This window comes from Bombina bombina, chromosome 5, assembly GCF_027579735.1.
Source record: "Bombina bombina isolate aBomBom1 chromosome 5, aBomBom1.pri, whole genome shotgun sequence".
Taxonomy (NCBI): domain Eukaryota; kingdom Metazoa; phylum Chordata; class Amphibia; order Anura; family Bombinatoridae; genus Bombina; species Bombina bombina.
The window spans coordinates 925,854,205-925,870,991 of NC_069503.1; the positions used below are offsets into that span (position 1 = coordinate 925,854,205).

The window sequence follows — 16,787 nt, forward strand, 5'->3', positions numbered from 1 at the left end:
CCAATGGCCCTTAAAATGGCCTTTTGTAGGGCATTGCCCTAAGTTAAACAGCTCTTTTACCTTAAAAAATACTAAGTCCCCCCCTAACAGTAAAACCCACCACCCAAAAATAAAAAAAAACTAACACTAAAAAATCCTAAACTACCCATTGCCCCTTAAGGGGCATTTGTATGGGCATTGCACATAAAAGGGAATTCAGCTCTTTTACTGCCCTTAAAAGGGCAGTCAGCTCTTTCAAGAGTGCCCAATAAATCCCTAATCTAAAAAAAAAAAATCCTAACTCTAACCCCCAAATAGGTACTCAATGTTCCTGAAGTCCGGCGGAGAAGTTCCTGTTCCAGGTAGTTAAGTCTTCTTCCAAGCGGCCGACATCTTTTATTTTTGGTAATTTTAGATTAATTTAATTTTTTTTTTATTATTATTTTTAAGTAATGTTAGCTTTTTTATTTTAATTTTAACTTAGTATTTTTTAATTTAGGTAATTGGGGTTAATTTAGGGGGTGTTAGGTTAGGGGGCTTAGTAATTTAGTTATTTGCATTATGGGGGGTTGGCAGATTAGGGGTTAATAGTTTTATTAGGATTATTGCATTGTGGGTTAATGGCGGATTAGGGGTTAATAGTTTTATTAGGTTTATTGCATTGTGGGTTAATTGGGGATTAGGGGTTAATAGTTTTATTAGGTTTATTGCGATGTGGGTTAATGGCAGGTTAGGGGTTAATTAATTTATTGTGTTTATTGCGATGTGGGGGTTGGTGGATTAGGGGTTAATATACTTTATTAGTTATTGCGGTGGGGGGTTGCGGTTGACAGGTAGATAGATATTGCGCATGCGTTAGGTGATAGTTACTATTTTCAGGGAGTTAAGGTGCTCACATACTCAGCGCAAGGCTTGCTGCACCTGTCTATGTGTGGTGAGGTGGAAATGGAGTAAAATGTCTCAATTTTCAACGCTTAAGTCCTTGCGCTGAATATGTGATACCGATTTGCGACTCGGTTCTATGTTACATTATGGGAGTAAAAATAACGGCCGACCGGTAAAATAAACGTGCCGTATTTATATGTGGTGCTGTATATGTAATACCAAAACCGCGTAAAAACCAGCATCGCCGGCTTTTGTGGGCGACGCTGCATATGTAATCTTGCCCAAGAAGCATTAACCCTGTACATTAATGCAGAATACATTAAGATCAGGTTGCATTTCCCACTGATCTGTAGTTCATTGAAGAGATTTGTTCTGTGATCAAGATGCTTTTGGGGCATCTGTTTTTTTGTTTATCTGGCTGAATGTCTTTAAAGAAAAGCATATGACCTGGCTTAAAAGGGTATTGAGATACTTTACAAGAACCACAAAAAAATACTGCAGACTATAATGTTAAAAAAACTCAATTATTCTGAACAGGACACTTTTATTAATCAGGGGTCGTGAGAAAAGACTTTGCAAGTGTCATTCTTTTCTAGAGGAGTAGAAAAAAGTCTATTTAACCTCTTTAATACTGGAAATGTAAGCACTCCTACCCCCTGGGATAAACTAACAAAGTTACACTTTAAAATGCACTAATTACTGGAAAGATTTATTCAAGAAGTGTAGTCCCCAAGTAAGAATGATTTTTTTTAATGGGTCATTTTATAATACTCACTATCTGGTTTCCATTAAGTTGTTCCATTTTAGAAAGCAGCCAGCAATCTTTTGTATTTACTGTACTGTACATAACAATCTTACAACCTTACAGGGACATCCCAGGCTTGTTACACTGCTTATACCTTAAAGAGACACACCCCAAGTTTAGGCTTGAGAAAATAATAAAAATATTTGTTTGGTATGGAATTCTTAAATATATATATATAAAAACTATTTTAATAATGTAGAGAAACTATATCGCTACAATGTTATTAAAAGATCATGTATTTTGTTACATTCTTGACCATAAGGAAACATAGTTATGCTAAAATTAACACATTTCTGATTTCCTTTATATATTTAACTCATTACCGACCTATAAGAGTTTTACACAATTTTAAATATACTGTAATTTTTTTTTTATTTTTTTTTAATAATACTTCATACTGGTTATTGCATGTATTGTATGCAGGTAATCTACTGCTACATCACTTTATTTTAGAAATCAGTGTTAAAAAAATAAGTATCACTTCATTTTTAAGATAAGAAGCAAATGATCTCTCTCTCTCTCTCTCTCTCTACAAATCATCTATCAGTTATCTAAATCTATCTATCTATCTACCTATCTATCTATGCAGAATATGGTTTTTTTTTAAAAGAGAATGTTTAAAGCACTTTTTAGAGAATGCAATTTCAAGCACTGGTTAGAGTTTGGAGGTTTTCTGCGTCCTTTTGACATAAAAGTCCCCTCTTGACTCAGGGCTATCCTGCTCTGTGATTGTGTGCAGGGCATTGCTGGCACGCAATGCTTCCCCTGCTTTTTCCTGACATTCATTGGAGGGGATAAAGGAGGGAACAGCACCGTTGGGGGGTGGGTGATGGAGAAATAGGCTGAGTCCAGGATGAAGGGGCTGGAGTCACATGGATACACTCTTGATTAATGTCAAAACTACTTGCTTTGCTCTCTATCCCACTGTCTGGAAGCAAAAGGAAACTTGTTTTGTTTTTTCCTTTCAACTTTTTTTCGTGGAAAACTTCCCCCCCCCCCTGTTTTGCCACAAACTTAAGCCTGAGGATTTGTACCACTGCCGCAAGCATAAACCTGGGGATTTAAACGCATTGGCATCCCTATGTAGCATCAGAATAAAACATGTAGGTTTGGGAAGCTGCATAACTCTACGTGTACTGCAGTAGGTAACTTGGATAATACAAGGAATTGCTTTATTGCTATAGAGAATACAGACCAAAATGACAGAAGAAAATAAAGCTGAGAGTAAAGGAGAGAGTGGGAAGGATCTGGAGAGGCAGCTGCGCCTCAGAGTGTGCGTCCTGAGTGAGCTTTTGAAGACTGAGAGAGACTATGTGGGGACCTTGGAGTTTCTTGTGTCGGTGAGTTTTATTATGGGGAGAGGGGGATGGGATTGTTTCATGTTAGCATCCAGCCAGCCAAAGTAACTGGATTACTGGAAACCCCCAAAATAAGCCATTATAGATAGACAACATGTTAGCAACAAATCACATATATAAGAAACTAAAGCTGAAGTGTCAAAGCAGTTTTTTTAAATGTAAATGTTTTTTTATTAATTTTAAACACGTTGTACAAATATGTATCCTTAAATAAACATGTATGTGTTTGTATTTGTCTACATGTTTTACATTTTGTGCACATTTCAGATTTCTTTCATCCTTATTTATGTTTTTTAATAGTTTGTGTAAAAATCATACTTCTTTTTGAGAACCATGTGCATAGTTATGTAATCACAATCTAGTTCATATTTCATCTGTGCTATGCATGTTATAACTTTATTTGTATAACGTGAAGCAATGTCTATGTATGTAAACTGCAGCAGCTGGTTAACATTAAGTCCATGTGATGTATTCAGTCTCTCAATTATTTCTTGTACTTTTTTCTGTTTTCTGGTCCTCCTGAATGTGTTTTGATGCCATGTTCCCATGTAACACAAAAGGAACAGTGCCCAATTGTACTAAAGGGAATAAAGAAACAGTCTGAATCTTCTGCCACATGAGGGGATCAGAGAAAAGCGTATTGACTGAAGTACAGTTCTCTAATAGTGGGGATACAACTCCCAATAAAAGTTATAAAATACAGTTCACAGTTCATGAATTCAAATAAGCCCCCTGTATATAAATCTTATACTCACAATTTAAAAAAATATGTCTTCTTGTATATACAGGTTATTAAGTTATTTAAACAATGTTTTTTTGTACTGAAAAGAGAAAAATAACTTTGTTACACATTTTATTCAGTAGTTTTAAACCTTTTTGTATTGGTGAAATGTGCTTTATCTTGTGTCATCAAAACCACTTCAAAACAGTCCAATAGGCAAACAGACATTTAGCCATATAGCTTGATATTCCATAAGGAAGATAAATGTCTTTTAGTTAGAAAGTTTTTTTTTGCTTTTTATGAAAATTACCTTCAGGAAAAAAATATTTCTTGCAGCCCAATTAGATTTTTTTTTTTTTATGGCAATATGCCAAATATATTGCTAGGTTTTTGTGTTTTCAGTCTTATTTATATTTATAAATTATTTTTCTTTTATACAATAAATTCCCAAATTTGGATAAATTAAAAGTGTTAACTATTCCTTTCAAATACGTTTTCCCTATTATTTTCAAATTGTCTGCCAATGGACTAGATGGAAATTTGCAACCTTAAAGGGACACTGAACCCACATTTTTTCTTTTGTGATTCAGATAGAGCATGCAATTTTAAGCAACTTTCTAATTTACTCCTATTATCAAATTTTATTCATTTTCTTGGTATATTTATTTGAAAAGCAAGAATATAAATTTAGATGCCGGCCCATTTTTGGTGAACAACCTGGGTTGTCCTTGCTGATTGGACAGCACCATTAAACAAGTGCTGTCCAGCGTTCTCAACCAAAAATTGTCTGGCTCCTTAGCTTAGATGCCTTCTTTTTCAAATAAAGATAGCAAGAGAACGAAGAAAAAATGATAATAGGAGTAAATGAGAAAGTTGCTTAAAATTGCGTGCTCTATCAGAATCATGAAAGAAAAAAAATGGGTTCAGTGTCCCTTTAAGTGCAGTGTTAGTGAAAATATACATTCAACGACAAAAAAAATATTTCGTTATATTCAGTATAATCTGTTTTATGTGAATAAAAGCTAGATGTAGGGTTTAATTATATAGAACATAGAAAATGCAGCTTTAAGTTTGGCAAACTCTTGTCATCTTACCTGTTAATAACATAATATAATATTACTTAAATACTTTCCATAAAAAAGGAAGATATAGAAGTCAAATGACGTCAATTTTAATAATGCATCTCACATAAATACAGAGTAAAGCAGGAACATTTACTTTTTAGTAGCAGCACACATAGAAACTTACAATTTTGGAATATATTAGTAATAAAAATGTTTAACCTTAAAAACCCTGAATATTTATCAAAATGTTTAGGTGTAAAATATAACTCCAGGTAAAAATGTAATGAGGTCTCTGATTGGTCTAGTACTACAGCTGTGCTAGCCACAGGTGACACATATGTTTATGACATCTCCTGTTACTAAACCAAATTTGCTTACAAAGGGAACTGCAGTCTGACTTTTCCTGAGACTATACAGCCTACATCTAAATTTATGAGTCTGCCTGGACTCATAAAATGTTGTTTTAACGCTACCAATTTTTATTATTATAACAACATTTCTTTGAATGTATTTCCTGACAGACACCTAGCTGTCATCCAGATCCACTAGTAATACAGTTAAATAAGTCTTTAGTTTTATATATTTTTTTTTAATAAATCACTGGAATGGACATTCTTGTAAAAAATAATTACATTATTTTCTGTTAACCCCTACTATACACTAATATATGTGGTCAAAGTTGCATATCTAATGTGCAGAATGTGTGCATGTGCCAGCAGTGTCCTCCTCACATGGAGGAACAGAGGAGCACACTGGGTGTATACCTTTTATTACGTGTTTAATCTCTTATGTATAGAGCAGATTATCCCCCACCCCCCAGAATGCTTCTTAAAAGGAATAGTAAACTCTAAAAATGTTTAGCATTCATATGAAAGAGCACTTTTTAACCATGTTTAAAATATTTTGTTTTTACATAGAAAATTATGTTAAATGATGTTAAATCTATTTATTTTGAAGCAGGAATTGCACCTCTGTGTGGAATTGGGCCTTAAAGGACCAGTCAACACAGTAGATTTGCATAATAAACAAATGCAAGATAACAAGACAATGCAATAGCACTTCAAATGAGTAGTAGATTTTTTTTCTGACAATTTTAAAAGTTATGTCTTTTTCCACTCCCCCTGTACCATGTGACAGCCATCAGCCAATCACAAATGCATACACGTACCATGTGACAGCCATCAGCCATTCACTAATGCATACACACTTATTCTTACACATGCTCAGTAGAAGCTGGTGACTCAAAAAGTTTAAATATAAAAAGACTGTGCACATTTTGTTAATGGAAGTAAATTGGAAAGTTGTTAAAAATGGCATGCGCTATTTGAATAATGAAAGTTTAATTTTAATTGAGTGTCCCTTTAAGGACTGATTGCTCATTGATTGATAAGCAGAACTTCCATTTCTCTACTTGTGAACAGTAAAAAAAAAAAATCACAGCACACTTTTAACAAAACAAACAGTGTAAAATGTTGTAAAATACCCTCTGTTAGGTGGAACAAAGAAAAAAGCCATTTGAAAGGGTCATTATAGTGAACAAAAATTCCATGCTCTATTTTGTTAGAACATACTATTTTAGTACTAGCACCCTGCAAAATTGTGGGTCAATTGAAACTCTTTAGACAAAATTTATGTAATAATTTTAAAGAGAAAAATACCATTAAAGTCTATGGTGATTTTTCCTAGATGTATAATTTGATAAGTTTTTCTAGTTCTTCTAAATAATTGTGATTGACTCCTAATGTATTGAACCCCCCCAAAAAGAGGTTAAACACATAGTTAAAGTACTGCTCAGAAGCCACAGATAACTGCTGGTGGGATATACAACTGCCGCCCAGCAGTCATTTCCAGTTCTCTATGGGCTCCTGGGCAGTACTTTAACCATACTTTAAACACCGGCAAAGGGATTTGCATGGTTGCTAGTGCTAAAATTATATGGTCTAGCCATTTATGGCATGCATTTTTTTCCATTATAATTGCCCTTTAATCCAAACACACACATATATACACACTCACACAAACACATACGCACATACAGACACAGACACACAGGGTATATACACCCACAGAGAGAGAAGCACACTCACAGGAACGAACAACTGGCTCAATACTATTGTTCGCCTTTTCTATGGCGATTTACCACCTGGGTGCAACTTCTTTTAGCTCAGTAATGCTTTTCACAGAGAAGAACTTTCCTGTAGTTTATCAGTCTGATCCCTCCTATTACGGTCAGTCCAGCACCAAAATACCAGGCAATTCCTCTCTGAACAATGAACACAGCAACCCCAGACAATCGTTTTGGCCTTCATTGAAGCTCGTCAGTGAGGTGTAGCCATATTCCTCTAAGCACACTGAGCAAGGAGTCCACGTCTGGTTCCCCTTTTTCCCATAGGGAGACTAAATACACACAGAGAGAAGCTACACCTCACTGACGAGGCCCAATGAAGGCCAAAACGATTGTCTGGGGTTGCTGTGTTCCTTGTTCAGAGAGGAATTGCCTGGTATTTCGGCGCTGGACTGACCGTAATAGGCGGATCAGACTGATATGATATACTACAGGTAGTTTCTACTCTGTGAAAAGCATTACTGGGCTAAAAGAAGCTGCACCCAGGTGGTAAAATGCCATAGAACAGGCTAACAATGGTATTGAGCCAGTTGTTCGTTCCTGTGAGTGTGCTTCTCTCTCTGTGTGTGTATATATAAATATATATATATATATATATATATATATATATATATATATATATATATATATATATATATATATATATATATATATATATATAAAACACACTCAGTTAAGATTAAAAGCAAAACTGGAAGAGTTAGTTTGGCCAAATGGGACATATATATATATATATACTCCACTGATAGCAGAGTAAATGTGCATTATAGAATGAGCACCAGGATGTTACAGATTCTTCAAAGCACACAGAAAAGTCTTGTCTAAAACTTTTAAAACTTATTCAAAAGTTTCTTATCACATGCTAAATAACTCTTTAGAAGGAACTTGAATAGTATTATTGTGATGCATCTATATTTAGCATAGTTTACACAATGTGATATATCTCTCACTGTGCTCCTGGGTCAGGCAACCTCACCTTCCGGATGCTGCATGGTATCTAGTGTTTTGTTTAACTATGACATCAAACAGTGGTTTGCAAATGTTCTATTTTTTTCTTCCTCACTCCAAAGTCATCTTTTTTTTATCTAACTGCCAAAATATGTTTTTCGTTTCCCAACCCACAGTTCCAACTTTACTTTTGCAGTGAAAATGGATGACATAAAACCACTTATTTATATCTCTACCCATTTCATAACAAACCTCCTACCCCACTATATAGTTTTTTAAAAAAAATGTAATAAATTATTATTAAAGAAAAATTTCCTTGTATGAATATTTCACTCTGACATTAGCACATCATGCATGTTCCCAGCACCAGCCTTGGAGCATACACAACAATTGATATATTGGAATGCAATGTGCACACTCTTGACTGACAGAAGCTATGAAAAAGAGGCTATTAAAATAAAATTGACATATAATCACTTGTAAAGTATCTTCCATATGCTGGATGATTTCTGGGATGTCACAGGTTGATGATCTAGTTGGCAGGGGCCCATCAGTATTTTATTGATGAGGCCCTGTCTGAGAGGCAGAATCATGTACAGGGGGGGGGGGGGGTTACATACATGCATTACATGGGAGTGTGTAGATGGGCAGTGGAAGGACATAAGCATGGCTCAATTAGTCCTTTAAACTCAAGACAATGATGGGCTGCAGACGGGAAGCGCTCCATACCTCAAAACCTGTGACAATCCCAAGGGATAAGGGACAATTGGGGGGCATGTTGTAAGAATTTTAATGTCTATAATTCAAAGGGACAGTGTAATGCAAAAAATGTCATGCTCTCTAAAAAGAGGTTAAACTCATAGCAAATGAAACACATTGCAGCTCCTAAGCAGGACATGGTTGGTGACTGATGACTGCATACATATGCAACTCCTAATTGGTTTATTAGTGGTTTCCTGGCTACCAACTGTGATTTTAGCTATGTGTTTAACCCAATTGATAGGGATAAATACATAGTATGAATGAGACACAAATGTGAGAACAAGGTAGAGCAAGTCTTTTTTGCATTAGAATAGTCCTTTAACAATATTAAGTTGTATTTAAAGGGACACTGTACTCATCTGGTTTAATCTAAAAGAGAGTGCTTTAAAATGTATTTTTAAATAAAACCAGTGTTTTCTTGTCACACTTACAAACACGTGTCCCTCTCTACAAGTAAAGCAGTGGCAGTTGCCCTTATCACCCCATGAAGATAAGTAGTGAGTGTGAAACCAATTCCCAGTAATAGTTTCACATATAATTAAATAGCTTTTACTAAAATAATGTTTTTGGCAAAAATATATTTTAGACTTGGTGGTCTCAGAATCATTCTGGCTGTCATATAGCTGATGCAAAAATATAAATTTCTTAATCCATTAGACATTTGCTTTCAAGAGAATGTGATGCTCTGAAACTATGCATCAGTCTAAGATGAAGACAAAGTGAGACCGCTTATGGGATATAGGAGTGTCTTAAGATATCACATGATCAATGTAGAAGTGAAAAAGCTGCCTAAACTCACTATACTCTAGCTTTAGAATAATCATTTGGGATGGCCAGTGAAGCTGTAACTCCCCTTACAAAGGACGTGTTACCCCTGTATGAAATTGGAAGGTCACATCTTTAAACAAGGCTGCTAATAACATACAATGTTTATTAATAACATCATAAATATATATTTTTTTGAGCAAATAAAATCTATTTTGCTTGGAAAAAAATGCAGCATAACTCAAAAACTAGGACTAAATTTATAAATGATCATTTGTTTAAAATTAGAATCCAATACATTAGAATGTTTCACCACAACAGGGTCTTCTATATTTATTTTTATTATCTAAATATGCTGGCCCATTACAAATAAAGATAACAAAAATCAACTAAAAGTATTGAGTCCTCATTGTAGTCTTATCCTTAACCCCAGGCATTGTTGAAAAACTCAGAGGTGCAGAAAGATATTATGGTAAACAAATTCTTGACAATACTGTGTACTTTCCCCAAATGTGGGATTATCTTTAGCTTCTACAGGTTTGTATTTTGCTTCACAGGGAATTTGCAATGAAAACCCGAGGTCCTACAGACAAAAATAATAAATTACACCAATTTCCCTGAGGTAAGGAAATATACTGTGTAGGTGAGAGTCCTGCTCATAATAAAATACTCCTATAGCTTTATATACGCACAAGAATGACAGGATCAGATATTGCCAGTCAATATTGCAAAAAAATAAGATTTTTAGGATGGGATTATTTTTAAATAATTGTCAAAAATAAGAGTTAGCAAAGGATTTTTTCCCCATAACATACAATAGCATATGTGAAATTATTTGCTTCCTCAAGACAAAATCAAGGAAAAATCTTTGTCCCTTTCCCACCTTTATTACTTTTGGCTCTTTTCCATCCTAACAAACAAAAATGCATCCTAGACCAGCCCCTTTCTCTTCACCCAAGGGAAATATTCCCTGCAGCTAACTTCCTGCCTAAATTGCAGCATTCTATAAACTTGCATTGCATTGTGGTACATTTCTGAATTTAGTTCTGTATATATTTAATTTAAATCCATCATGAAATATGTTTAATTTTTCTCTAAATATATTGTTTCTCTGCATATACCTCATAAAAAGGAGGCTGTAGAGGAGACCATTTACATATTTGTATATTTAGAAAATAAGATAGTGTCAGAAATTACTGTCCCCAATTACTGTCATTGAGAAAGCTTTTGGAAATGAGTAAAGAATTCCCCCCTTGTTTGAGCTAATTGGTATTCTAGCACAGTGTCCACTGCTCTTAGACTGTGTTTGACCGATGCTTTTAGACAAAATAATAGGAGATGAAAAGGAATTTTGCAGGGCTTTGGTTATAGTGAGGAAGTGAGACTGATGTTCTTAAAAGCATTAGATTTGATGAAGCTGTAATGTATGGCAATTGATTCCCTCATAATGATACAGTGTTAGGACTGTGGTTTTATGGTTGTGTAGATTAGTCTGAACATAATAATGTAGTCATTTATTAAATAGAAAAATATTCACGTGTTTATTTATTATTTTTCTTTTCATTTAACTCACATTCATTTAAATTATTGTACCGTTAGAGCAAAGCACAAGCTGTAGATGATTTTATTTTATTTTATATTAAAGACATAAAGGTGCAAAAAAATAAACAAACCCCTAGCGGTAGAACATTTTAACCCCCTCCCGCCCAGACTTATTTGTCTACATTGGAACAAAGTTCCGATGTAAACAAATAAGTAAAAAATTTAAATCACACGATCGTTCGCTTTTTATCTGATACATCTCTTATTAATGTTAGAAACCACTGTAGCTGTAGTATTTACTGCAGATCTATGCCCCATCGTTGTAATCTATATGACATTATTAGTATGAACTGACAGCAATGCTTATCTTCCTATCAGATAATTTTAGTGTTCGCCTAGAGAACGTTTTCTCTCTTTTTTGGCCCCTTCATTGGCGCAACACAAAGTTCTTTCTATACTAGATAATTTTAGTGGTCGCTCCAGTCAATTCCCATTTTTTGGCCCCCTTATGGATACAATGATAGTTCCACTTATTCAAGATTAAAAAGATGCACCGTGGTTATAACACATCTCACGCCCCTTATCATTATATACCTATTAGCCAGTGCCACGTATCTGGATTAGGATCGCTAATATATGATCCTCACTTGATAGACTCATTGCAGCCGGGCATGCGCACTCAGCACATTGGGGCCGGGCATGCGCACTCAGCGTAGAGGAGGAATGGGGCTATCGTCAACGCCTATTCTCGAGCGCACGCAGTGATTGGGCCACATCTGACTATGGCTTGTCAAGCGCATTGAGCGCCTGTAGACGCCGACTTAGTCAGCGGCGAATTCAAATTACACCAAATTAGAAACTACGACTTAACAGCTGACTGAGACTTCTACTTATTTCTTTCAAACAACTTAACGTTTACTATTATTGGAATTGCTGTGCTCTGTCTGCTCTCATTACGCATATCATCTGAAACCAATTTGTCTTCAGACAACATGTCATTCATAACAAGGTATGACCATCATAAGTTTAGTTCAATATCAAATGTGACACTAACTAGAAAAATATATACATAAAAATTGCTATTAATCACCGCCTCCCCACACTGGTTATAGTTGACATGAGGTTTATACTTTAATGTGTGCCTCATTATTATTACTCTCAAAAATAAGGTATAATAATTTCTAAAGGTTGTCTTAAAGTTCTTCCAAATATATTTGATCAAATAAACTGTAGGACAATTAGGAATATATGAAATCTGTTTTATGCATTGTATATTGTATTGTAAACTGTCTATGTTTATGTTTATGTTTTTAATGTGGGACCTATATGGTAGCAACCGATTGGTTAAGATCATATTACTGATTAAGTGGATCCCTCCCACTATCACCTGTTTAATATTAATCAGTTTAGGTTTAGGGTATATTTAGCAAGTGTTCAGTAAACATTTTATGAAGCCTGATGAAACAGCTATCTGCTGAGAAACGCGTTGCCTGTTATTTTTATAATTTTTATTAAAATCACTTTTTAATATTTTGAACACTTGCTGCATTTTTCTTTGGGACATATATCTTTTATCCCTCTCTGGAGGAATATTCGCTTTTCTGGACCAGTTGTGGGATCCTTTACACCTTTGGATCCATTTGTATCTCTGGCTAGAAGTCTGTTGGGTGACTGAATTGACCCCTTCATGCCTCTATAGCACCACAAGAGGTGCTTCACACTTTGTGAGTATTATTCTTCTCTTTGCTTGTATTGACACCTTGCAACAGCAATACTAGGCCATATTGGCACCTGTGTTTCCCTCTCGCCTATATAGACATCAGTTCCTGTGCAGGAGGTTGGTCTTCTGGGTGACCTAATAGATCCCAGACCGTATATCTAGCACTAATTGAGGTGCTCTACTAAACGTGAGTTTACTCATCACCTTAAGATTTATCCATCTCTGAACAAACAATATTGGGCCATGTGGCGCTTCTGTTTTCTCTTTTCATGTGATCGCATGATTTCAATGATGGGATCGTGTCCGGGGAGTGCCTATGAGGCTAGGCATTCCCTCCTGTCCACGATTCCATTCAGGAAGCGCCTTTGGGTTTAGTACCTCTATACTGCTATGAAGTTCTATACAGTCCTAAGGGCTTTTATGCCCAGTGTGGTTAGGACAGCATAGAATGTCATAAGGGCGCAAAGGGGTTAATATTGCACTATTTCTTGCAATTATGTGCTTAACCCTTGCCAAGGGGTTAAACATATATAGCAAAAGTCAGCTCCAAAAGCAGAAATACAGTCAGCTGGTGAGTCAATAACAAGAAGTATTTATGTGTAGCCACCAATCACCAGCTAGCAAAGGCGGTGTGATAGTTGAAACGCACAAGACTAAGTCTTGTACTCTTGGTTTTATTTCTTGGATGTGTTTGCTTTTACTGATGGTAGACAATACACATTTCTGTTTTTTTATTCTTATTCCTGCTGAGTAGTTCTTAGCTGCTCCTGAGTCTTCCTAGATAGAAAAGTACAAAATACTTCATGAAAACATTTTTATAGTTAAAAAATACTGTTGCAATGTTAAAAGCCTAAATGTGAGATTATTCTTTCAGATATTAAATTCTACTTTTTCTTTATGTTCCAAATTTGAAGAAATCAAACAATTGTCAATGGTCTTTTATATATATATATATATATATATATATATATATATATATATATATATATATATATATATATATATATATATATATATATATATACATATATATATATTTATATATATATATATATATATTTTTATTTATTTATTTATTTATTTGTATTATTTATTTTCTTTATTGATTTTCAGAAATTGTATAGACAGTACAAATAAAAATGACAATACACTTTTATGTTAATTCACCTATACATTTCTTTTACATCTACTTCTTGCACTTTAATTGTCTCTAATTTGCTGTATAGGTTTTGTACCTTTCACAAGTATGACGTTGACACAAGTGTCCAAATACTGTCTTATCTGTCTTACATTTTCTTACATCAACATATTTCAAACTTAACAATTCAAAAGGACATTAACCATATAACGTCTAACTAAATAAAAAAGACAATAATATTAAAGTCATTACAATGTAGTTAATATCTTAAATAGTGATATTATCCCAACTTGAGCATGCAGCAGTTATATATTTATTAGATAAAGTAAATAAGATAAGTCATACTAGAACATTATTTGTGTATGATTTCTAATAAAAGACCATATCCCTATAAAGATCTAATTTTCCCAATTTCCAATAGTAAAATCTTTCTAATATAAGAGTGATTTCTACCGAGGAACACCAGTCTTTCAGGGTGGGTATTTATTGGGGATTTCCAGTTTTTTATTTAACATGTAATTTCTGGACTAGTGTGTAAGAGTGCTATTTCTGGGGAGAGTTTCAACTGGATACTTTAAATTGAGTCAATATTAGTAAATATCTGTGTCCAAAATATTTTAATTTCTTTACATTCCCACCATATATGTAACAAGTCTCCCCTATGCCCACATACTCTCCAGCATCTATCATTGGCTGACGGGAAGAAATATTTAATTTTTGTTGGTGTTAAGTACCATCTTGTCATAATTTTAATGTTGGTTTCTAAGGGCCTGGCTGAATGTGCCAATTTAGCTAAGGATTTGAATCTAGTTATCCAGTTTTTATTTTTTTAAATCTTTGCGTCCTAATTCTTTTTCCCATCCTTTAACATAAGTTGGAAGAGGCGGTGTTTGACATTTTAGAACCATTTTATAGAGAATGGATATTAACTTTTTAGTTGGTTCTTTTTTTGTGCATATGGTTTCAAAAACCGTTCGTGCTCTAGTGAGATCTTTTTTAAATGTAAGAGTAAATATATAATGTGAGACCTGATGATGCCAGATCCAAGGTTGTAAACATCCATTGCATAATTAATCTAACTGAGCTTTAGGTAGTAGTTTCCCATCTTGGGTTAATTGGTTTATAGGGAGTGTTTGTGTGAAGTCGGTTATATCTGTTAAATTGAACTTTTTACCAGCTGGAAATTCATTATTATTATTTATGGGAGTGAGAGGAGAGTATTTGGTTGTTATGGATGGGTATTTCTTGCATATTTTAATCCAGTCTGTCCATGTTGTGTTGATAATGGAAGAGGGAGTAGAGAGTATCTGTTTAGTTTCTGGATCTGGGTTCCAGCATACAATTCCTAAGTGTGGTATACCTGAGAGATGTGTTTCTAATTGTACTCATCTTTTACATGATTCTTCATTGTATTTGGACCATTCTACTAGTCTCTGCAATGAGATAGCCTGTTTGTAAACCATCAGGTTAGGAACTCCCAAATCGACTTCTTCAGTCATTTGTGTTAGTGTTTGTTTTGGTAATCTAGGGGGTCTGCGTCTCCATATATAATCATTTATTGTTTGTTGTAATGATAAAATATCCCGGGTTACAATTTGTATTGGAAGTGTTTGGAATATGTAGAGTGCCTTGAGTAGTAGCGTCATCTTCACCGCATCAATTCTACCTAACCATGTAAGATTTTTCAGAAGCTATGTGTTTACTATGTGGCGAAATTCTTCTACTTGTTTTCCGTAGTTGTATTTATGCAGTATTATTGGATCTGGGAAGATATGTAAGCCAAGATATTTCAATGCAGTTTTTTGTAGTTCAAAAGGGCTTTTTTTGTAAAAGATTAGAGATTTCTTTAGGAGAGAGGTTAAGTGGCATCATTTCTGACTTGGAGATATTTACTAGGAAATTGGATGCTATTCCATATGTTGTAAGTGTATCCTGTACTGCAGGAAGAGATTCAAGTGGGTTAGTAAGTGTTAGTAGAATATCATCTGCAAATATTGTCAATATATATATCTGATGTTTAATTTGTATTCCTTGAATTTTAGGATTAAGTATGAGTTTAATGGCAAGGGGTTCTAGGGATAATATAAATAGAAGGGGTGATAAAGGGCGTCCCTGACGTGATCCATTTCTAATTTCAAACCATTCTGAAAGATATCCGTTAACCTTGATACACGCTGAAGGGTTGTTATATAAAGCGAAACATTTATGAATAAATGTGGGAGGAAATCCAAAACGTTCTAAGGTAGAAAGCAGAAAGGTCCAATCTAAGCGATCAAACGCTTTCTCTGCGTCTGTAGATAAATATATTGCTGGCGTTTTGTTCCTTATGAGTGAGTCTAGTAGAGCTAATACCTTAATGGTATTATCTTTTGCTTACCTTTGTGGAACAAATCCCACCTGGTCATGGTGAATAATATGTGGTAGTATAGGGCTCAATCTGTTTGCAATAATATTGGCGTATATCTTCAGGTCAACGTTGAGAAGGGATATTGGCCTGAAGTTGGCTGGTGTATCAGGGTGTTTACCTGGTTTGGGTAACAGAGACACGTGTGACTGGAGCATAGTATCTGGGAATTGGATTTATTCTGGAATTTGGTTAAACAGGTAGGTGAGATGTGGAACTAGAAGATTAGTGGATGATTTATAATAAAGTCCAGAAAAACCATCTGGACCTGGTACTTTGTTTGGATTTTAAGTTAGCTATAGCTTCACGTACTTCTCTTTCTTGAATTGGTCAGTCTAAGGAATCTTTAAGTTCTATGGGGATGCTAGGGACTGGTATATTGTGCAGATATTCTTCACATGTTTGTTTGTGTGTTTCCCCTTGTCTGTCTGGTGTCAGATTGTATAATCTATGGTAGAATTGTTTAAATTCATCTGCTATTTTATTTGTATCTTCTATAAGCTGTCCTCTATTATCTTTGAGGGAGTGAACATATGTTTTAAGTTGACGCTTTTTTAGGGTTTTCGCTAGA

General features: G+C 34.7%; 1 protein-coding gene across 1 annotated transcript in view; it reads left to right on the top strand.

Moving 5' to 3' along the window:
- Positions 1-2,581: 2,581 nt before the first annotated feature.
- The window catches only part of PREX2 (phosphatidylinositol-3,4,5-trisphosphate dependent Rac exchange factor 2), a 689,594-nt gene continuing 675,388 nt past the window's right edge, over positions 2,582-16,787 (top strand). The window contains exon 1 of the mRNA XM_053715101.1: positions 2,582-3,009. Within this exon, the coding sequence (XP_053571076.1) occupies positions 2,869-3,009 (141 nt within the window). The 5' untranslated portion in view covers positions 2,582-2,868. The remainder of the gene's footprint in view (positions 3,010-16,787) is intronic.